The sequence below is a fragment of the Pteronotus mesoamericanus genome, unplaced genomic scaffold, assembly GCF_021234165.1.
Source record: "Pteronotus mesoamericanus isolate MK-2021 breed Mesoamerican mustached bat unplaced genomic scaffold, CSHL_Meso_final contig_41, whole genome shotgun sequence".
NCBI lineage: Eukaryota > Metazoa > Chordata > Mammalia > Chiroptera > Mormoopidae > Pteronotus > Pteronotus mesoamericanus.
Genome location: NW_026555152.1, coordinates 9,245,653 through 9,267,979, shown reverse-complemented (window position 1 = coordinate 9,267,979; position 22,327 = coordinate 9,245,653). Strand labels below are relative to the sequence as shown.

At 48.9% G+C, this 22,327-nt stretch overlaps 1 protein-coding gene across 1 annotated transcript in view; it reads right to left on the bottom strand.

Moving 5' to 3' along the window:
* Positions 1–22,327, bottom strand: part of CACNA1C (calcium voltage-gated channel subunit alpha1 C) — a 603,963-nt gene that overhangs the window by 90,710 nt on the left and 490,926 nt on the right. Inside the window, exons 14-23 of the mRNA XM_054577199.1 lie at positions 20,972–21,179; positions 19,886–20,006; positions 18,277–18,391; positions 17,467–17,587; positions 17,052–17,121; positions 10,452–10,584; positions 7,496–7,625; positions 6,236–6,295; positions 6,048–6,107; positions 1,601–1,707 (exon numbers count right to left, since the gene is read on the bottom strand). Of these exons, the coding sequence (XP_054433174.1) occupies positions 1,601–1,707; positions 6,048–6,107; positions 6,236–6,295; positions 7,496–7,625; positions 10,452–10,584; positions 17,052–17,121; positions 17,467–17,587; positions 18,277–18,391; positions 19,886–20,006; positions 20,972–21,179 (1,125 nt within the window). The remainder of the gene's footprint in view (positions 1–1,600; positions 1,708–6,047; positions 6,108–6,235; positions 6,296–7,495; positions 7,626–10,451; positions 10,585–17,051; positions 17,122–17,466; positions 17,588–18,276; positions 18,392–19,885; positions 20,007–20,971; positions 21,180–22,327) is intronic.

The following is a 22,327-nucleotide window of genomic DNA, read 5'->3' as shown; positions in this document are numbered from 1 at the left end:
TTGGTTCATAGCTCAGTCAGGACTTGAAGGGATGATTCTATACAATAGGTCCCACACACCTAGGGTGCCAGGGCCACAGAAAATTTCTGGGAGCCTCGGGACACTGTTGTCCCTAGTGGAAAGGAGGCGCCAGGGCACCAGCCCCAGCAGCCCCCCTGCAGGAGGGGCTACCCATCAACCCAGGTGGCCTTATTCACGTCGCCAGCTTGGTGAGCAACTCTGAAGTGAATCCTAACCCTTGCGATGCTAACCATCTGACTGAGATAATGTTCTCTAGCTTTCAGAGAGCATTATGCTCACCTTGGGACCTAGAAAATATATGACAGGCCAGCAAGTGCTAAGTTCATTCTTCAGCTGGTCAGGATGATGCACTCAAGAGGGAGCTGGTAGAAAGATCTGATTTCTCTGGTTCATGGCTCTTTTATTCCAAAGGATTCAAAAGACATTCCTATCTATCCGGGTATCTCAGAGAGGGAGTCGGTTTGCACTGAGTTATGATGGAAGGGATTTAAAGGTACATGGGAACAGCACAAACTAAAGAGGGGAGTTCTTGATTCAAGGTTAAATAGTGATTTCATGGTTGTGCTGGATTACAATCAGACCTGTAGGCGTAATGAGCAGACGGCTGTGGGTCATATTATTGATGTTTAGAGGAGAGTCTGACTTCTAACACCCCCATCTCCAGATATTCTAGGCTGACCATAAAAACCCCTTGGGAGGGGAGACCCAGAGTTGTTTTCTTTGCCATCGGTGTGGCCTTGGGCAAGTCTCATAATGTTCTGAAGCTCAGTTTTGCTCTCTATAAACTGGGATAGCTCCGCTTGCCCTGCCCACCTCATAGGTTTTTGTGACGACCCTAGAAGAATGTGTATGTGAAAGTGCTTGGGAAGTTCAAGTGCAGGATTAGCATCATTCGCTGATAAAACTTGGGAGAAACTTGTAATCAGTCTTTTCAACCGGAGCAAGTTTACAACCTTGGTTGTACAGTGGAATCGCCTGGAGAACTTTCAAAAGTCTTAAAGCCTGAGCTGCACCCCAGACCAATTACATACAATCTCTGAGGCAAGTGTCTTCTTAAAAGCTACTTAGGTGGTTCCGCTTTGTAGCCAAGATGGAGAATAATTCTCCCCCGTCTTCCACCTTCCCCTTCCTTCCCTTCCTCCATCCCTCTCTCACCAGGTGCTTTGACTGGAGACAGAGGTGAGAGGAAGGGAGGGAGAATGGACCAGAGATCAGGGCAGATGGTGGCAATGGCAGGTCCGTGGAGCTGAGGGCGGCCAGGGGCACTGGGTGCATGGTGGAGGGGGTAGGAAGGCCTGGCGACGTTCTTCCCATTATAAGTGGGCCTGGTCCTCCCACCATGGAAAGATCCAGACATTTCACTGTATTCTTGCTGGATTGACATACCTCAAGTGTGACACCACTGAGGGGACGACACGGGCACAAGAAATGAAAGCTGCCACATTGTACAAACCAGAGGCCCTGCATGAACCCCTTCTCAGGCCCATGTGGGGTGCAGGGAGGCCCTCCAGAGTCTTATGTCCTCTCTGACACCCATTCCCAGCTGCACGCCCCATCATGGTGGAGCAGCCCTACTCACTGGATGCCGAAGGAGATGAGGGACACGCTGACCACGAGCAGGTCCAAGATGTTGAAGTAGTTCCGGCAGAAGGAGCCCTTGTGCAAGAAAGCCCCATAAGCAGTCATCTGCAGGGAGGCACGGAGAAACACCGGTGTGAGTGGCGCCTGCCCAAGCCCCAGACAGCCCCTCACACCGCCCTTCCCTCCCCCAGCACCCTGCGGCGGGCCCCGCTGAAGAGCAGTGAAGTGACAGAGGGCTGGGGCGCAGGCAGGACCGAAGAAGGACAGTGCCAGAAAAGGGTTCTGCAACCGTTTATACAGCCACCAAAGAATCCCCAGCTCAGGATATACCAGTGGCTCCCACCTACCAGGCCGCTCCAGACTCTTCAGTTCTGTATTCGAGGCCCTTTCACATCAGGCCGCTGTCCCTTTCTCATTCGCTATCTACGGTTCCTCAGCACACGTCTGTGACGCCACCCCGAGGGGCCCTGTGCTGTACTGTCCTGACCAGCCTCCTCTCCAAATTCCGTCTGCCTCAGGGCCAGCTTAGGACACTAGTCATCCAGGGGGGACGGTGGGCATGCCTGGGAGGGTCACAACCATCCCAGCTTCCCAGGACTTTCCCAGGTCAGTTCTGAAAGTCTGGGGTCCCAGGTTGCTGCTCAGTCTCAGGCAAATCGGGACAGGTTGTCCTCTGCTGCCCAATGAGAAGTTCTACCGATAACTCTGGCCATTGGCGTCCCTCCACTTCCTAACCTCAAAAGTACTTCTGATCTGTGCCAAATAGTCTAAACTCAGTTCTACTGTCTTGCTTCTAGACCGCAAGTTCTTGAAGGGCCAGAGCTCTGTGTTCAGAGGGGCTGTGTGGTACAGTTTAAGAGCACAGACCCTGGCGCTGGGCAATCTGAGTTCGAATCCCAACCCCATTGTTTTATTTGTGCGGTGTGGGCAAGTTACTTAACTGTCCTTTGTTTCAGAACGGGAGGAACTGATCATATCTCCCCTATGGGGTTGTAAGCTTCAGGGAAGTTATTACATGGACATCACTTAGCACAGTATCTCGCTGATAGCAAGTGCTATGTAAGTGTTGGGGCCAGACAGCTTGGATATGAACTCTGGATTCTTTCTGCATGGGGGAAGCTGTTTCCTCATCTATAAAGTGGGCACATGATTCCCTGCCTTTCTCAGGCACATACCGCATTCTGGAAACCACATGAGAGCCCTTGGAAAACCAAAAGGGAACACGTGGAATGATGGATATTCCTTCCACATACTTGGCTATTATTACCTCCCTCAGAGCTGCGCATGAAGCCGCTCTAGGTGTTCAACAAATAACCTTTCCAATTTTGCTGACTTGAACTAAGGGCAATGGATTTCCAGGTTGAGGGCTATGAAAGGTCACGGGTCACAAAGCATCAGCCAAGAGGACACATTTGAAGCCACTGGATGAGAGGCTGAGAGCGGCTCACCTCTCTGGATCAGAGCACGCCCAGGGCAGCATGTCTGCAGAGCAATTCAAAAGCAAAGGCCGGGGAATTTGGCAAAAATAGCTCTTGCAACCTAATTCTTTCCATTTATCTCTTGCTGCAGGGGGTCACAGGGGACTCAGGCACCTGTGTCCTGCAACAGTTTCTAGAAGTGAGCAGATTATATAAAAGGGGAAGGAATACACATTGCAGGGGAATACGGTCGGAGAGCGCCCCTGAAGGCCTGCCACCTGGAGAGGCCTGCCGCCCTTGCCTCTCGGTGAAGGCTGCGGAACCCAGAGAGCGGACCGGGTGGCTCCTGTGGTTCATGCTGACCGGAGCACTCTGTGCCTGCTGAAGCCCGAGGCCTTTGCTGGCCATCTGACTCTCCGTCTTAGGGAAGGCCCTGGGTCTCCTCCCACCTTGTTCCTGGCTTGGATATTGTGAGGACTCTACTGAGCCCAGCTGAGCCATCTGCATTCGGGGGAAAGCATGTCTCCATTAGGTGGATGGCTAGGGCTCAGAGCACCAGCTTCTGTCCTTTGACTTGGGCCTCTGTTTTGTCAGGGGCAAAAGTGTGTGTGTGTGTGTGTGTGTGTGTGTGTGTGTGTGTGTGTGTGTGTGTAGGGACACATGCCCAGGCAGGGCCATAGGAAGAGTTGCTGTAAGAGGAAAGGCAAGTGGATGCCAAAAAAAATGGAGTATTTGCTTGAAAACTACCTGTGACATCAAAAAAAGCCAGGTTCAGGCCCCCAGGGAAAGTCTGTCCTTTACCCTGTTTTGCTGATTGCTGCCCCCCAGTGCCTGCTTCCTAACAGTTCTAAGCCACTGTCTAGGAAAAGCCCCCTGCTGGGGTATTGTCAGCCTGAGGAGAGAAAAGGAGAGGGACAGAGGATCACTGACTCTGAGTTGGAAAAGCAGCCATGGGTGACCACCGCTTCCGTAGGTGGTGAGTCCAGTTATTGACTGCATCTCATCTTTTGTAATTTATGCAAATTGGTCCTGGTTCTAGCTCCTTCCTCCTCTAGGAGACAGTCCAACCGTTGTGGCCCTACAAGCCTTTTCTCTTTAAGGCCCAAGATCCCCAGGTCTTTCATCCGCCCCTGATACTAGGCGCTCCTCTTGGATGACTGCCCTTGCCTGTGCCGGGGCAGGACGCTCGGCCCTCAGGCCCGGCAGAGGGGTCCAGGGGGACGGAGGTGCAGGAAGGGTATGGGGGTCGGCATTGATGTTTAGAAGCACGGTGAGAAGAGAGTTAAGCAGAAGAGGGGGAGGGTGGAAGGGAAGGGTCTGCCAGGACAACGCTTGTGAAGAGGCCTTTCACTTCTGCTTGTATGGCAGTGTTTATGGCAGACGGCACCATTGAAATCCACTGGGAAGCTCTGTAGAGGGTACTAAGAATTGGGCCTCATAGCTTTTCTTGTTGCAGGAAAGAACGTGGGGTGTTTCTGTGCCTCCCTGAGTCTGAAGTCTGAAAACAATCAGTCCTTCCTAGAAAGGGGGCTCTCCAGCATTGCCTTCTAATGCAGCCGGGCTACTCTTGGTCCCCTCTCCCCGCCCCAGGGACCAGGACCTGCCCAGATCTACTCTGCTGAGCAAAGAGAAAACTTGAGAAACACTCCTGTTAGCTGGAACCAGAGATAGAGGCTGGGCGTCTGGACAAAAGACACACACACACACACACACACACACACACACACACACACACACACACCCCTTCCCCAATCAAATTGTAACTGGAAATGACAGAACTGTCACATACATTAAAGGCTGGGTCATGGCTTGGGAGTGCCATCAGGAAAAGAAGGGACAGGTGTGGACACTAGTTTGCATCAGCCACCTGAAGAGGTGAAACGGGGACCTGGACTCCTTGGGAGCAGCAGCCCAGGAAAGTGTCCCAGGAAGAAGACACGAAGCTGCAGCGTGTGCTTCGGAGCCTTTGGCGCTTCTGCTGGGGCTGTGTCTGGGTTAGGGTAAGACCCATGACCTCCCTCGGAGAGGAGGACAAATGCAGAAATGCGTTCCTCCCACATCTCAGAACTCGCACCCTATGTCTCAGATGAACTGGTGTGGGAGGTGTACTTGTTAGAGGCTCAGAGGTATACTGGAAAAACTTAGCAATCATAATAAAATAAAAGTAACCTATTAATTGTGTATTAATATAAGTAATAATAAAAAACTTAGAAAACCCCCGCCTTATCCGAGTGCTGTCGCAGGCAGGCGCTGCCCATTCAGGATAGAGGGGATGCTGCATTTCTGCAGATGAGGTTGCCTGCCCTGGGGGCTGCTGGCCGTCAGCTCTCAAGTCTGGGCCCTGGGGCCTGGGCGCTCCAGGTTCTTCCAGCACTTGGTTCTTACTCCCTGTACTTGGTCTCCAGTATTATTTCCCCTCCTCAGTTCTCAGGACAAAGGGGCGTCGCAACAAAGCTTTTAAGCAGGTAACCGAGGGTTCAGAAGTCATGTAGAGTATCTATCAGCAGCTCTCAGTGGGGAGACTGGCCCCAAACCTTGGGTTAGGTCCAGTATCTGCTGCAAGCACTGAGGAAGCTATTGACGAAGGGCATCAAAGGGAGTAAGTAGCCAAAGTGACTCTGCCGTGGCCCCTGAGCTTTTCCACCTTCGCAGTTTGTGTGGCACCTCCTGGGCGGGAGGAGGGAAGGAGTTCCAAGGAGGGTCAGGCGCCAATTGCCCAGAGGTGGTGTGTGCGGCAGGCCTGGGGCGCTGCTCGCCGGCACAGGGCCCGACCCGGTGGCAGGACAGCACCAGTGTTAACACTGGTTGCCAAATGCCAGGCTGAGAGGAGGCGGGTGGGGGGAAGTGGGGGTTCTTTTGGCTTCTGAGCCTGAGCAGAGCGCTAGTGCAAAGCCAGGGGCCCTAATTCTTCTGATTTCAGGCTTGAGAGTTAAAAAGAGAGAGTAAAAGAAACATGAGAAAAAAAGAGACAGGCAGCCAGGGCAGAGATAGAGAAAGAGAAAGAATGCATTTCTCAGATTGCATTACCTTAAGGATAATTTCTAATGTAAAGATACTAGTGAAGACATAGTCTGCATTGCCTAGGATCTGAAAAATAAGCACAATTGGATTAGTGGCTCTGAGAGGGAACCGGACACCAACAGGAGCATGTGTGTTAGGGAAAGACAGCAGCAGAGAGCTTGTGTGCCGGAGGAGGAGGGAGGTCGGGACTTTACCTTCAGAGCAATTTCAATGGTGAAAATGGTAGTAAAAACAATATCAAAATAAAACAGAATCTGCAAAACAAAGAAACAGAGTGGGCATGGGGAGGGAAAGGGAGGAAGCAGGATGGGAAGAGAGGTCAGTGGGTGTACACCAGAAAAAAAATCACATTTCAAAACCGCAATACATTCTACTTGAGCCTTCCCACATGGAGACAAGTAGAAATGTGTTCGGAGACGAGTGGCACACACAGCACTGGCTCCTGAAGTGGACTGGCCTTGGGCACCTGAGTGGCTCTGGACGCAGCCCCCAGATGTGTGAGGGGGGCTTTCGGGGCAGGCCTTGGCTGCTCCTGAGTCTGTACAGCCTCTGGTTTGATGCTTTTCTCATTAATCAAACCCAAATCAGACCACTGAGACAAACACTTGTCAAAAAATAACCAGAGTTGGGTTTGTTTGTTTGTTTTTGCAGGAAGATGCCAAGTGCTTAACTAACATTTATGTCTCAGCTAGTGTTTCATGTTGGTGGAGACTTACACTGGTGTAGTGTCTTTTGGGGCACATGAGGGTGCACCCCCCAGGCTGGCAGTAGGCTGCATGCCTTCGTGTTTTATTGTATCTCAGTGGATCAGAGCTAGGGCCAATACCTCTCTCAGGAAAAAAGCTCTGGACCAAGCAGCACTGCCAAGTGGTTTGCACCACTATGGCTTTAGATTGGCAGGCTCCTCTCTTCATGCCCACCTGGTTGGAATTTGTTTTGAGGCTCTGAAATAGAGCAATTCTTATGCTAGCCTTTAATGTTGTCACCGGAGCCTTGGGTGGGCCTCCAAGTTTAGTTTTCTATTCCACAGGTCACCGAAGCTCTTTTATATAAGGTCAGCCTTAACACTGGCATCTATTTGCCAATGTGCCCTGTCTCCCTAATGATTACGACTGGTCAGGACATACAGAGAGCAAGTCAGGAAGTCACTGGTTATCCTTTTACTAACTTTACAGGAAACCAGAGCTTCCTTGGGAAACATCCACAGGACAATGAAAGTCCTGATCCTTGCCAGTCAGGCCAGCCTGAGGTATTTGGGTACATGTTCTCTTACTTGCTTGTGGTCCTTGGATGGTTTCTACCAAAGTCTTCATCTCTTAAAGAAACGTTTACTGTGTATTTGACTATGAGATTTGGAGTTGGGCTCCTGATTGAACAATGAGGTCAGCAACAGAAGCTGTGGGCCCAGTCACGTTCCCGGGAGGAGGGGTGCAGAGAACAAAGGCAATGCATACATGGTTCCGGAAGGAGGTGTGCTGGACAGGGTCCTCGGCAGCCAGGGAAATGCTGCTGAGCAGAATGAAGAAGAGGATCAGGTTGGTGAAGATGGAGTCATTGACGATACGGTGGCACTGGAGGCGAAACCTGCATGAGGTGAAGGAGAGAAGAAGAGAAACATGTCAGGAAGGCAGGTAAAGCAGCTCCCTGGGTCTCAGGAGCCCCAGGTTCTCCTTTCAGCATCTGGAAGGTGTCTGTCAGTTTGGGGAGTGGGTTCTTCAGCCTGAAGTCTTCCTGTTGCTAGGGAACCACAGCCATGACCCTGCCCCCACCACAAGGCCCGTGTGCACAGGACTTTGCTGTGTTAAAGCCTGTTCACCGACAGTAAAGTTTTGACATTTTAGAGGGTTACACCTGAGACCTTTCAAATACCGCTGTGATGTTAACAACTGGCTTCTGCTGTGGGACTTCTTTTCCCCACCATTAAAAGACCCATTTTGAGACCTACTTCATATTTTTACGTACAGAGAACCACAAAGCCACCCAGAGCTGTGGACTGTAAGAGAATGGCTGAACTTACACTCCGCTGAGGTGGTATACTCTCTGTAATAGCTTCAAGGTGTACAATTCAATTCCATATGTAAACACGGTTACAAAGAGCTATACACGTGGGCCTCTGGACACTCACTGATAGTACCACAAATGTTATATCCTCAAATGCCAAGGCTGTCTCATGTACTGTCTCATCTTGACAATTTAAAAAGAGGATATGGGTGATGTCATTGTTTTCATTTTATAAGTAAAAACAATGAAATCGAGAAGGAGAAGCTTGCCCAGAAACACAACCTGTAGAGTGAGAGAGTGGGGGCTTGGCAAAAATCAGGCCTCAGACCTCTGCTCCTGACACAGTGGCTGACTAAATGTTTTGAAAGACCCTACTGCTGCAGAAACACCAAACTCTGGAAAGGGCAAGCTCTTTGAGACAATTCCAGTTTTTTGTTTTTGTTTTTTAAGTCCTCACCTGAGGACATTCTTTCATCACCTTTAGAGAGAGAGGAAGGGAGAGAGAGAAACAATGCCAGAGAGAAGCATCAATTAGTTGCCTCCCATTGTACCCCAACCAGGGATCGCACACACTCAGACCTGGGACCAAACCTACAACCTACGTATGTGCCCTGATGGGGAATCGAAACCACAACGTATCAGTTACGGGATGATGTTGCAACCAACTGAGCCACGCCATCCAGGGTGACAATTCTGGTTTCATGAGATTTAGAAGTCTGCACTGACCATCCCTTCAAACAAGCAAACAAACAAACAAAAAAAATCCTCCAATCTGGGGTCTGTGTTGTAGGAAGCCAAGAAGGGCAGAGCTTCCAGCATCAGCACTGCTATCAGGAAACATCCTTTCAAGCAAGGAGCATCTGGAAGAAAGCTTCCCCAATAGTAACTTGGGCCACATGAACCTCACCAATTAATATGCAGCACTGAGGCCACAATCAAAGATCATTAAACATAAAAGAAGATAAGCTACTAAGATGGAAAATCAGAAAAAAACACAATGAATCATTGATTTAGATTCCCCCTCTCCACCAAAGTCTGTGAACACTAAAAATATCAGATATGGAATAAAGGGCAACTGTATCTGAAATATTTAATGAAATAAAGGACTTGATCACAAAGATGATAAATTAATAGGTAGGTGTTAGATATAGACAGATGAATCCAGAAAATCAAGCAACAAATCAAGGAACTGCCTGAAATGAAAAAAATATAACAGTCAACATAAAAGCTGATTTAACACAAAGTTGAAGAGAGAATTAAGAAATTGGAAGATATATCTGAAGAAATTACCCAGCATACCAAAAGAGAGATAAGGAGATGAAAGATGTGCAAGACACATTAAGAGACAGGGCAGATAGAATGAGAAGGTCTTCCATATGTCTAAGTAAAGTACCAGAAGGAAAGAAGAATAGAGAGAATGAGGAGGGGCAATATTAAAAGGTTACGGCTATAATTTTTCAAGAATTAGCAGTTCTACTGTAATTTCCAATGCCATCAAGAACTGAAGAAAAATATAAATCCATAGACTTAGGAAGCATAACATATCCCAAGCAAGATAAATGGAAGAGTCCATGTCTAGACACATGGTAGCAAATCTGCACATCAGAGGCAACAGAAAATGGTGAAAGCAGCTAGAGATAAGGAAGGGACAGGTTACCTACAAAGAAAGGATGGTAGGAATTAGGGATAACAGCCAATCTTACTGTGGAATAACATACTTAACAGGCTGAGGGACAAAACCTGTCAATATAAAACTATGTACATAGAACTGGAAACAATTACAGATAAACAGAGAGAGGCCAATTGAATTTATCATAAAGGAATTACAGGAACTTCTAAAGAATATGGTTTAGAGCGCCTGAAACTAATATAATATTGTATGTCAACTGTAATTGAAAAGAGAAAAAAGTGATTGCAGAAGGATGAACTGGTAAATTGTACGTAAATCCAAATATATTTAGTTTACATAATAATACTGCTAACGATGCCTAACTTGGGTTAAAAATAAAGGTTGGAACTAAATACTAATCGACAATAATGTGTAAGGTAGGAGGGGTTGAGAGGAGTTAAAATAATCTAAGCTCCTTCTATTGAGCACCAAGTTAAAGATATTGTTTGGCTTTAGACTTTGTTAAATTACATAGACTTACTAATTACCAAGATTAATCATCAAAAGAATAGAAATAGAGTTTATGCATTTCAAAAAATGAAGAGAAAAATAAACACAGGCTTTCTAAGCTGACTTTGCAGTGGAACAATACATTTAACATGCTGAGGGACAAAGCGTCCCTCCCTTCACACAGGTTGCAGGCCGTTGGGGCGGTCCCCGGCTCCAGCCAGAGGTTGGCACCTGCTGGCCTTGGGTCACGGGGCGAGCACAATCCCACCTTCCCCACTGCTCTCACACACCTGTTGTTGGGGCTGAAGATGAAAAATGCACTGGCTTCGGGCATGGGCACTGCCTTCTCCTTAAGATGCAGCTCAGAGAGTGGGCGTGGGCGTGGGCCCACAGGCATCTCAGGCTCCTCCTCATCCTCTTCTCCTGAAAGAAAAAAACAAAACAAAACACTTCCTAAACAACTTCACTACTCCCATGTATTTTTTACCACTGTGCCACCTACTTCAGATACCTTCAAACTGACAGGAGCCAAGATATCATTTGTATTTCAAAAAAACAGGATACCAACCAAAACATACACTCAGCTCTCTCCCTGCGGCACTGCTGGAGATCATCCACGTTAGAGATGTTCCTGGCAGCACATGATACGGGGGTTTTAAGTAAGGTGCCTAACTCATGCCAGTTTTCCCAGAACTGTACTAGTTTTGAAACTGAAATTCCTACATCCCAGTAAACCCCTCAGTCCCATGCAATTTGGGACGGTTGATCATTCTAGTTGTAACGCACTAGAAAAGGAGACCAGGTTAGACTAGGGCATCGCCAGGGTAGGGGAAAAGGTATGGCTCAGTTGACCTGTGGGATCCCTTGCAAACACCCCTATCCTTGATACCTCCCCATTCCTGAGAATACAAAAAAATATGTGCTGTAGAGACAATGGGGCAGTAATGCTGACTGCAACATGTTCTTCATTCAAATGTCTAGACACTTCTTTGTTCTCCCAGCCAGTGGCCACATTTAATGTGGACCTGAGGTAAATGACCTCTCCCTTTGCTTGCAAGTTCACTGCCCATAGAAGGAGACCAGTGCATGCCCTGTTCTGATCAAATGCCTTTAAAATGTTTAGAAGGCGAATGGGAGTTAAGACATAGACTCTTCAGCCAATGTCTTGATCTAAATCATGGCTCCGTTTCTTTCTGGCTACAGGGGTTTTATTTAGTCTCTCTGTGCCTCAGTTTTCCCACCTGTAAGATGGGATAATAATTCATACGTACCTTCGAATGGTTCACATAGCATGTTAACTGTTGTTTTTACTATCTCTATCCATGGGCAAGACTCTTATCTGTAAATTAGTGCTAAGCACCTCTCTCAGTCTGATCTTTGCCTGCTGTTATACTCTGACAGAATTTCCACTCACATCACACTATTTTATGAACACTTGCTGTACTGGGTTAAACAATGCCCACAGCATTCATGCCCTCCTGGAACCTCTGAACACGACCTCATTTAGGAAATAGCTTCAATTCACAAATGTAATTAGTTATGATGAAGTCATACGGGACTAAGGGGGGCCCTAAATCCAAGGACTGTTGTCCTTCTAAGGAGAGGCACAGACACATGCAGGGGGAAGGCCCTGTGAAGACAGAAGCAGAGGCTGGAGTGAGACAGGACACCAAGGACTGCTGACAGCCAGCGGAAACTAGGAAGAGGCACGGCGGGGTCCTCTCTAGAGTCTTTAGGAGTGTGGCCCTGCCAACCCCTCGACTTCAGATGTCTGAGCTTGGGGGCTGTGAGGGAACGCATCTCTGTTACTTGTGGTAATTTGCTATGGCATCCCCAGAAAATGAATTCACTCAGCATGGGCTTTCTCCTTTTCACACACTCTCTCCCTAATGGAACTGCCCATCAGCTCCCTCTCTGCAGAGCTACAAGAAAGGACCCCCATTTCAGACGGCATCGTTCACCTGGCTCTCCTGAGAGCCTGGGCTCCAGGGAGTCACCTGTGGGTCCCAGCAGCACCTCTGGCCTCCTACAGTTGCTCGGCACTCAGGGCACCTTGCCTTAGATGCTGATTTTAAATGTACCTGATCCATCTCTTTCTGTGCTGAAAACTGTGGAGAGTGAAACCATGCCAGGCACATAGTAGCCCTTATTTCTTGGTGGTTAAACTTCTACACCAACATTAACATTATAAGAAAGGGGAATTTGCAAAAAGAAGAGGTCAGGTGGAGACTAAGCTAGTTGGAAAGATAGTTTGGAACATTTATGAGCTGCACACTCTCCTCTGGTTAAAATGAAGCCACAGGAAGACATGCCTGGCAGAGAATGTGGTTCTTTGTCAAACAAGAAGCATATTGGGATCCCAGGCTTTTTTGGAGGACCAGCAGAATATAGATTAAATAAATTAGATGCTTTCCCTAGAGTAATTAGAGCTGACCAGCAATGTGATGAATACTTTCAGCAGAAGAGGGGCACAAGATGAAAAACTGCGTACAGGCCAAGGGTTGAAACTTTTATACCAAACCTGGGCATGTAAAAGAAAGGTAAAATCTTTGACTGAAAGCAAAATAAGTAAAACTAGAGTTGCCCTTCATCAACTAGAACTAAATATCAATCTATACAAGTGATATTTAACTAAGAATCTTAAATCTCTGCCTAGCTGTTTGTATTCTTTTCTGTTTTGCTCTGAATGACCCAACATTTTCTTGTTGATGATATCTTAATCATTTATGTTTACAGAAAAACGTACTTACTAGCTTTGTGCTTGCCTAAGTTCCTTCTGAGGAACTTGGCCTGCTCTGCCCTGCACTAGTCCGCCCTACTCACCTGCTTGAACTCAGCCCAGGCCTCGCCCCTGGCCCCGTCCCCTTTGTTCTCTCTGCTCCAGGCTCACTAGCCGCTCTGGATTCCACAGACGAGTGCATTTAGCCTCAGAGGTTCTGCGCTTGCCAGGACCTCCGCCAAGAGAGCGCCTCCTTCCAGTTTCCATACGCCTGGGTCAGGTTTCCGTATGATTCACTCAGCTTTCAGCCCAAATGTTGCATTCTCAAACAGGTCTTTGCCAACTTACAGCCAACCCGGCAGCCCCGCAGCCCCGTGACTCAAACACAGCCCTTAGTTTTAGTACCTGATGTTATCTCTCTGGCTGGTTTACTTTTTTGCTCCTTGTCTGCCTCCCCACCAAAGACTCCCCCTCCTCCAAGACTAAATCAGCCGCTGCTCCCCAGCTCCTTCCCCCTCCTGTCCCCCTTCCCTGCCTCTGCCAAGCAGCTCCTGGCACCTTTAGTACACAGTGCAGCACACACCCCAGGGTCTCCCCCAAGGTCACTTGACTTGTGGACTCTGTTCTTGTCAGTGTCTCCTTCTTGCCTGCTTCTCCTCTGATCTGCTGTTGTCCTCCCACCCACTGCCTCTTCTGCTCTCACAGCTTCTGCTTCCAGGCAGCTGGCCCCTGTGGTACCCCTTGCGAGGCAGCTCTGACAGTGCCTGGCACACAGCGGGTGCTTCCTAAGTAGTTATTAAGTGAACGAATGTCTCCAAGGGTTCTCCCATCTCTATGTTAATAACAGTAGTATGGTCCCGAAATAACTTCTTCCCTCCAACTCTGAACTCAAAGCCCAGTCAAGACCACCCTTGCCCATGAAGCCTCCCCGCCCCGCCCCCCACCTCACCGCTCTCCTCCTCGAACCCCCTTGCAGCAGTTCAAGTGTCCCCGTGACATCTAGTTCTGTCCTATCCATTCTCTGGCATCATTCACATTTCCTCTTCACTGTGCTCGTTAACTTTAAGTGTTTAGTGACTCTTAAGAACAAGTGTATGTTCACTTGAATTAATTAATTAATTAATTAAAAGCACAGTGCTATCCTTCCTGGGCAGGTAGATATTTCTAACTTTATGCCCTGGCTGGTGTGACTCAGTGGATTGAGTGCCAGCCTGAGAACCAAAGGGTTGTCGGTTCTATTCCCAGTCAGGGCACATGCCTGGGGTGAGGGCCAGGTCCCTAGTAGGGGGCGTGTGAGAGGCAACCACACATTGATGTCTCTCTCTCTCTCTCTTTCTCTCTCCTTTTCCCTCTCTCTAAAAATAAATAAATAAAATCTTTGAAAAATAAATAAATAAACTTTAGTGTATGCTAAGCTAGTAGGCTAAAACCAACTGGTGAGCTTTGGAGACTAAACCACGAGGGAAGGACTGACTGGCCACTGCTGACCTGCATGGCCGCCCTGCGAGTTAGACACAGGCCCTCCCTTCCATGGGCATTCATGGGAGGGCAGAGGCCCTGGCCAGCAGAGTACAGGCTGCATTTCAGCCCCTGCTCAGGGGCTCCACGCTTGCCTTTGGGTGCCTGGACAAATAAACACAGCAGCCTGGAGAGAGGGAGGATGCAAAGGGAGACAGGAGTGAGCAGGAGGAGAGCGTGGGAGTTCTCTGGCTCTGTCCTTTCTCTCTCTGGAAATCTGGTGGAAAGTGGGGCAGGACAATGCTCCTCAGAGCTGCCTCGCAAGGGGTACCACAGGGGCCAGCTGCCTGGAAGCAGAAGCTGTGAGAGCAGAAGAGGCAGTGGGTGGGAGGACAACAGCAGATCAGAGGAGAAGCAGGCAAGAAGGAGACACTGACAAGAACAGAGTCCACAAGTCAAGTGACCTTGGGGGAGACCCTGGGGTGTGTGCTGCACTGTGTACTAAAGGTGCCAGGAGCTGCTTGGCAGAGGCAGGGAAGGGGGACAGGAGGGGGAAGGAGCTGGGGAGCAGAGGCTGATTTAGTCTTGGAGGAGGGGGCAGTGCATTCAGAGCTGCCAGCTTGAAGACCGCTGTTCCTTGGGTGAAAAAATGGAAACCAGAGATAGCGAACATGGGGGGCGGGGCCTAAGAGCTGGTTTTAAAGGCCTGAGTGGTGGCCGTGATGGGGGGAGGCTGAGGCAGGGCAGCCTCAGTTTTCTGTGGACCAGAGGTAGGAGAAGCTTGGGACCAAAAGAAACAAAGGCCTGGGTGTGAAAGCGGGTAGAAAAGTGTGGCCATGGGTTTGGGGAGAAAGACACATCCTAAAAAAGTCTGAAGAATCCTAAGGAATCAGCAGAGTGTGGAAATAATTTTTCAGTTTGAAAGAAAAACCATTCCAAGAATCCTTAAAGCTGGGTCAACAGAGAGACATTTCTCTGATGGCTGATATGATGACAATAGCATCCTCATGAGTCTTTTTCTCCCCTTGACCTGCTTCTTTTTGATTTCATTAGAGCAACAAAGAAGAGAGAAGTCGTGAGTATATTTAGAATGAGGAAACTGGAGGTTATTGTCATAGGTGTGTGTCTTCCCCGCAGAGAAAATAGCTGTGTGCAGGGAGGTCACCTCCTGAAGCCTCAAGCACAGGGGACAGACTCTGCTTGGGGCCCAGACTGACTTATATTATGACTGCCCTTCTTTACAACTTTAATAATAACCATCCTCCTTATAATAATCCTACAAGTGGAGAGACTTGCATGGTGGGCCTTCGTACCCTGCTCCAACAACCACTGACAGTTTGCCTATATTGTTTCATTTACTTTCCCGTCCCCATTTTTTAAAAAATTGGACTATTTTAAAGCAAATTCTAAATATTTTAGACTCCAGCTATAAAAACTTCAGCATTTTAAAAATAGAATTACAGTGATATCATTACACTAACAAGGTTAATAAAAACTACTTAAAATTATTTAGCTCCCAGTCCATATTCAATTTCCCCCAATTATCTAAAAAAAAAAAAAGTCATTTTCAAACTTATTTGTTCATGGAGGACCAACCAAACAAAATCCTCCCATTGCATTTGGCCAATATTTTTGTCTTTCAAATTCTGTAACGGTTTCCACCCAGAAGGGTTTTAAAACTTTAAAGGCTCCGCATCCAGAGATACCCGTCCTGCCCTTCTGTGCCAGTCCCGGCAGGCCCAGTCCTCTTTCCCCGGCAGAGGGAGGTGAGAGAATGAAGTGACCACAGGGAGCCCGCTTCCTGGTACGACAGAAAGTGGCTGCTAGTGTCCTTGCAGAGAACCCAGCAGAGAAACAACTGGTGGAGGGAGTGGAGGAAAAGCAAAAGGAAAACCTAGCTTTGCTTATCAATGGAGAAGGTTGTGAGCCACTTAATGTGGCTACTGACCCAAATACGTCTAACCTACATAGAGAAGGAAACGTCAGTGAAATCAACAGTCCCTTGATTGTGTGTAATTGACTGCAAGCTTGAAGCTGGTGATAACATCTTCAATTGTAGGTAAAAGGAAGGCAAACCCCTGGACTGGTCCAGGATGTGGGGTTTCAGGAGGCAGAGAAGTGAATCCTGGAATGAGGCCAAAGGAACTATGACATGTAAACCCTTCCGAAGGAGACTGCCTGCCGATTTACATATCAGATAGAAGATGAGAAGACTAAGTGGGTAGTGTAATCAGAGACCTGAAAGCGTTTCATAAAGCGACAAGTGGGACATCTGTGGTGGCAGCTGTCCTTGTACTCAGCACTGCCTCCTGAGTAAGGACTAGACAGATTTGGAATTTACTATTATTATTTAGTGTGCATAATGCTGCAACATATGTTCTACTAATAAATTATATAAAGTTAAAAATGATTTTACAACATGGGATATAATAAAACCTCAAATGCATACAGAATCCATCTTCCAAAGGACACGAAAGCACTACATAAACATAATTTATTTAATCTTACACTATTATTATGAGCAAACCAGGAACAGAGTTTTCCCCCAGATGATAATTGGTAACGCTTAAGTACAGAGACTGGAGACATTCAGCGATTCAAGGTACTTGTAAAGGAACACTGGAACCATTGGTCCCCAATATGTGGTTACTTTCACGTGGCTTTAGAATTTGGGTCTCTCCCTGTCCCCCAGGGCTAGGCAGTGGAACTGTACCTGTAGTTTCTGGGTTGGGGTAGACACTCTTATCCTCATTCTCATTGGGCTGCAGGTCATCCATGTTGATCTAGGCAGCCAAGGGAGAGAGGAGGAGGAGTCCGGTTAGGTACGCTCCAAGTCTTAAAGGCTTGGAGTAGTTCTGAAATACATTATAGTCAGTGGCTGAACTGTTAACGCAAAAATACATCCTTATTACTTGGCACAGACCCCTGAGACATGAGCAGAAGGCTGGCATCCAACCACCCTGCCTGCTCTTCACGTTCCTGCTCTCCCTGCTTCATCCTCGCTGACCTAGTCCCCCGAGTCTCTTTCCCTCCTTGCTCTTTTCCATGGGCGTCTGGCCTGGGAAGACTGTGTTCCCCGCACCACCTCTTCCCCAGCGGCCAGCTCCTGGAAGGAGAGGGCTCCTCACCTTGGTGGTGGGCGGGGACTCCCCGTCAGCTGTGATGGATTTCAGCTCGATTTTCTCCTCCTTGGTCTCCTCCACTGCTGGCTTCTCCATCACCTCCTGTTTCTTCTCTGGGCTGGCAGTCCTGGCCGGTCAGCAGGAGGAAAACAAAACGGATGTTTACTGGAGTGATAGGGAACAGGGACGGGAACTAGCCTGTGGTCTGTTGGGGGCCAGTGGGAGCAGAGTCTCTGTGCCTGTGTCCACCTTCCTCTACCCAGGGCACGTGCCACATGCAGCTTGATCACAAATGCTACTGGGCTGGGCCCAGGGCCCAGGCACCAGCCACACCTTGCTCTGTCAGGTACTCAGTTGGCTGTCTCCAGCCCGTCTAAATCAGAGAAAGATATGTGGCCTATGACAGTCTCATCTTGACAGAGACAGAGAAAATGTGGGGCCCTATTTTGCCTTCAAAACAGTGAGGTGGAATCTCTCTGTGCCCTGGAGTTGCATTCATCCTCTGAGTGACTGCCTTCCCCTTCCCATCCTTTGCTCCCCTCGTCTATGATGACCTCTTTGCTCAAAGGGGAATGCCCTAACTTCCTAGGCAGGTGGGGAAATGCAACACCTTCACAGAGACTGTAATTCACGATAGTCCCTGCTTTAGAGCAGTGCCTAGGGATTCGGGGAGAGGTCTGACTCACTTTAGGAAGTCCCAATGCCAGCGGCCTTCTGGGAGGAGGGCGGGCCAACAGAGGCCATGCCCGCGTCTGTCTTTACCACCAGGGGGAGTGGCATTCCAGAACTGGGCCCTGGGCCAGCTCAGAGGGTTACCTGGCCAGCTTCTTTCTCTCCTTTTCTTCTTCTTCCTCTTTTTGGGCAGATGTGAGGCTCTCAGCATCAGCCAGGTTGTCCACAGCAATGGCCAAGAACACATTCAGTAGGATATCTGTTTGTGCCCATTCTTAAAGAAAATGACCCTTGGCCTTGGGGGTTTTGGTGGGCATAGGGGCAGGGGGGTGCAGGACACACGGGGCAGAGTTCCCCACAGAGACAGCTCAACAGTGACTCACTTCGAGGGTGCTGAGCTAGGGGTGTCCCTCCCCCGTCCCTTTCCCTCCCCATCACCCTACTAGCTTCCCGGAGTTTTCTAAGGGGTGGAGAGCAGGCTAGCTTTCAGGCTAGAGCAGGGAGGGAGGGAGGCGGTGAGCCCTGCCTTGCTCTTTAATTGCTGGGTTTCATTATTGGTTTCCCTGCAGAGATGACTGGCTGTAATTGACATTATAAACAGCATTGTCTCTAGCAGAATGCAGAATGCTCTTAAGAGCTGTTCATAACTGGGCATCAAGGAGGCGGCCTGACGTCTCTGCCGACTCTTAATGTGAGCCCACCCCTACAGAGACCCTTGGAAGGTCCAGTGGGGCTGGCCGAAGCTTGGGAACCCCTTACTGAAGCGGCTGTTTGCCTTTTTTTCCTCCCTCCACCCTAACCTCAAATAGAACCCTGTGGGTCAGAGGACTGCAGAATCAAAGGAAGGAGAGCTGAACGTTTGGTGAGTCTGACCTCCATCCCCAGGTACCCAACAGTCACACCATCGCCCGCAGGGAAACCATACCAAGGGGTATAAGGGCTTGTCCAAGATGCTGCTGGATACCTGCCCTTGGGCCTTACCCCGCTGACCCTCACAATGACCTACTGAGGAGCAGGCACTATCACTTTATCACCCCAGCTTAGCATTGGCAGAGGTCACCCAGTGCTTTCTGCACTGCATTAAGCTGTGATATAAACGTGAGTCTCCAGTGAGAGCTGCTTCTACTTTAGCACCCACCTCTGCACACAACCCTCACATGTTTATGACCAGGGGAGAGAAGAGGGCCTACGTTTGAGACCCTAACACACTGCCCGTGGCTCTGTCAGGTCTGCCTGCTGAACCCTGTCCAGCTCTGCCTGGTGCTAAAGCCCCACAGAGTAGCTTCAGAGGGAGGGACACTGACCAGAAAGCAGGGAGGAGAGATGAGCGGTCAGTTTAAGGGTGAGGGCGGCCAGGGCAGCCAGAGAGCCCAAACCTAGGCGGGCTCACATCGGAGTCTGTGTGAGGGGCTGCACAGGATACTGCCAGGGCGGGTGCTCACCGAGGCCATGCCAAGAACACCCCTCCCGGAGTCGGGCAACGCTGCAGCCAGAACAGAACAGGAAGAGGGACCCGCTTTTGCCAAAGCTCTCGGCTTCCGTCCACCAAGACCCACTTCCACCTAAGGTGCTTCTGGGCTGGGAATTGTTTTCTCCCCCAGAACACACCTCTCCCCACTTGCCTGGGGGCCCTGTGCATGGGCCACCACAGTTTTCAGGCCCCAGTCAGGACCTGCGGGCACGCCTATTCGGCATCATGCTGTAAGCTGAGGGAGGGTGGGTGGCGGGGTGGGGAGGCAGGAGCAAAGGATACAGTTTCCACAGATGAAGAGGATGATGAAGTAAATACAGACTAACATCCCTGGAAAAGAGGGGCCGCCATAAGCCATGATCCCATCATACATCACCGAATTCCAGTCCTCCCCGGTCAGGATCTGAATGACACATTCCCACCAATAAGGGACACAGCGTTAGACCAACAGCAAACCCCAAAACTCCCCTGCCCTGCCCCACTCTGCTAACCAGAACACCTGAAATCTCTTTCCACCTCTCGCCCTCCTCCTGGCCCCCCCAGCTCTCCTCCCTGGGACTGAGCTAGTGACTTGGCAAGCTGATGCTGTCCTTAAACACAGTGCGTGGCCACTGGCACACTATCATTTGAGTGAAAGAGCTTCTGGGTCAAAATATCTCCTCCTCCCCACACATGGTGCATGAGATGGCCACCACTAGCCACTTCCTTGGACTAAGAATCAAGGGCCCCTTTACAAATGCAAATGAGTGTGTTCATTGAGAGAATATTATGCTACCCAGTTCTCTCCAAACATTAGTCATCTGGGTCTCATCTTTAAAGATTTTGGCAACATCCACGTTATTATTCATTTTTATCTGTAAATCAATCTACTTTTAAACTTAAACAGGTGCTACTCTAGCTTTTTCCTTATCTCAAATATCTATGAAATCACAAATTTGATGGGCTTGTTATATTTTTTTCTGGGGAAAAGTGTCATGGATAGGTGAGACAGAGCTCTATCCTCCCCTCCCACAACAGAGCGGTCTGCTTATTGTTTGTTTGTATTTTGGGTTTCTATGTAGAATTAATTTGAATAAAGGGTCCCATGGCCAAGGAAGTGTTTTTAAACATCTTGATTAGATCTTTTTTCAATGGTCCACCCCACAGTGAAATTCCACAGGGGACTGCGGATTGGGGAAACTATAGAAAGAACTCAAGGTTCTCCTGAGAGCGCACCCTCCATAGCTGATCTAGCTGGCTTTGGCTGTCCAGTGCAAGGGTGAAGCCTCCCCCACCTTGTCAAGGCTCCTCCTTCCTGCTCCCCTTCCCCGCCCCCCCACCACTCAACCACCCTCCCAACTCATAATCCCAGCAGAGGAGAGTCCATACCTGAAACACGGTGAGGAGGGACTGGGGAAAGTTATCAAATGTGCTCCTTCGGGTCTGCATCTCATCAAAGTTGAACTTCCCTCCAAAGAGCTGCATCCCCAGGAGGGAGAAGATGATGATGAAGAGGAAGAGGAGGAGCAGGAGGGAGGCAATGGAGCGCACAGAGTTCAGCAAGGATGCCACCAGGTTGCTTAAGGAGTTCCAGTACCTGAGGACCAAATGAAGGATCAGCATCTTTCTCCTATGCTTTCCTTAATTTCATTCCTCATTCACACACCCACTAGAGAGTTTAAGATACATATCAGCACCCTCTTCTGCTTCCCTTTCCTTGGGGTAGTGGTAGTGGTTTGAATTGGGCTGGTTAGCTGTCAACTGGAATGTGCAGCCAGTTGATTCAAGGTTCCAGGATCAGTAATGTGGGAAAGAGATGGAGCTTAGGAGTCAGAAGTCTGAGTCCTGACTAGCTCTGCCAGAGGCTAGCCACGTGTGCTTTTGGACAAGTCACTTAACTTCCCTTATTTTTATGTCCCCATCTGAAAAAACAGACTTCATTAAGTTATTGGGAGGATTACGTGAGATAATAAAAAATAAAAAGCCCCCGGTAGACACAGTTGATAAAGGTTAGTTAGCATTGTTACCACTATTGGGTTTTAGAAAGAACCCACTTTGTATTTTTCCCAGGAATGCTGCCCTTGGCCTAGCCCAGGCAGCAGCGGTCTAGCAGAGGCAGGAGTTGAGTCATCCATGGGTAAGAAAGGGTGTGCTCCCTAGCAAAGTTTCCCAAATTTACCCCATCCAAAGAATTGGTTTTTTGAAAGAGCTCTCTTCTGAAGATCCCTATAATTTGAGGCCCAGACACCTGTATTTTTAACAGCATTGCAGAGGTTTCTGATAAGCAGGCAACTTTGGGGAAAGTTTGGGAAAACCTCTTTTACCCACAGGGACAGTCTGGGCTGATGATGGGCCGTTGGTGGAGCTCCTTAGGGTCACCAACCTTCTCTCCACTGTAAACAGACATTGAGATCCTTCATTACAGCTTGGGGAGCATCCCTTTCTGTTGGAAAAGGGGTGGGGGCCTACTCATGGCTGCTGGATGAGGTTTGGGTACCTGTGAAAGGGTCAGTCCTGGGGAAGGAAATGCCCTGTGGCAAAAGGGATGCAGCTTTGGACTGACACAAGGGTAAGAACAGGGAAATCTCATGTCCCGCAGCTTCGTGCTGGTCTCTGCCTTCCGGGTCATGATCCAGACTGCCTCCACTTAAGACACGCCTGGCTCATTTCCACACATACAGGGAAGTGCTTCTGCTACTTAAGAGAGTGACACATGAACTGCCCCAGTAGTTTCATAGTTGTCCC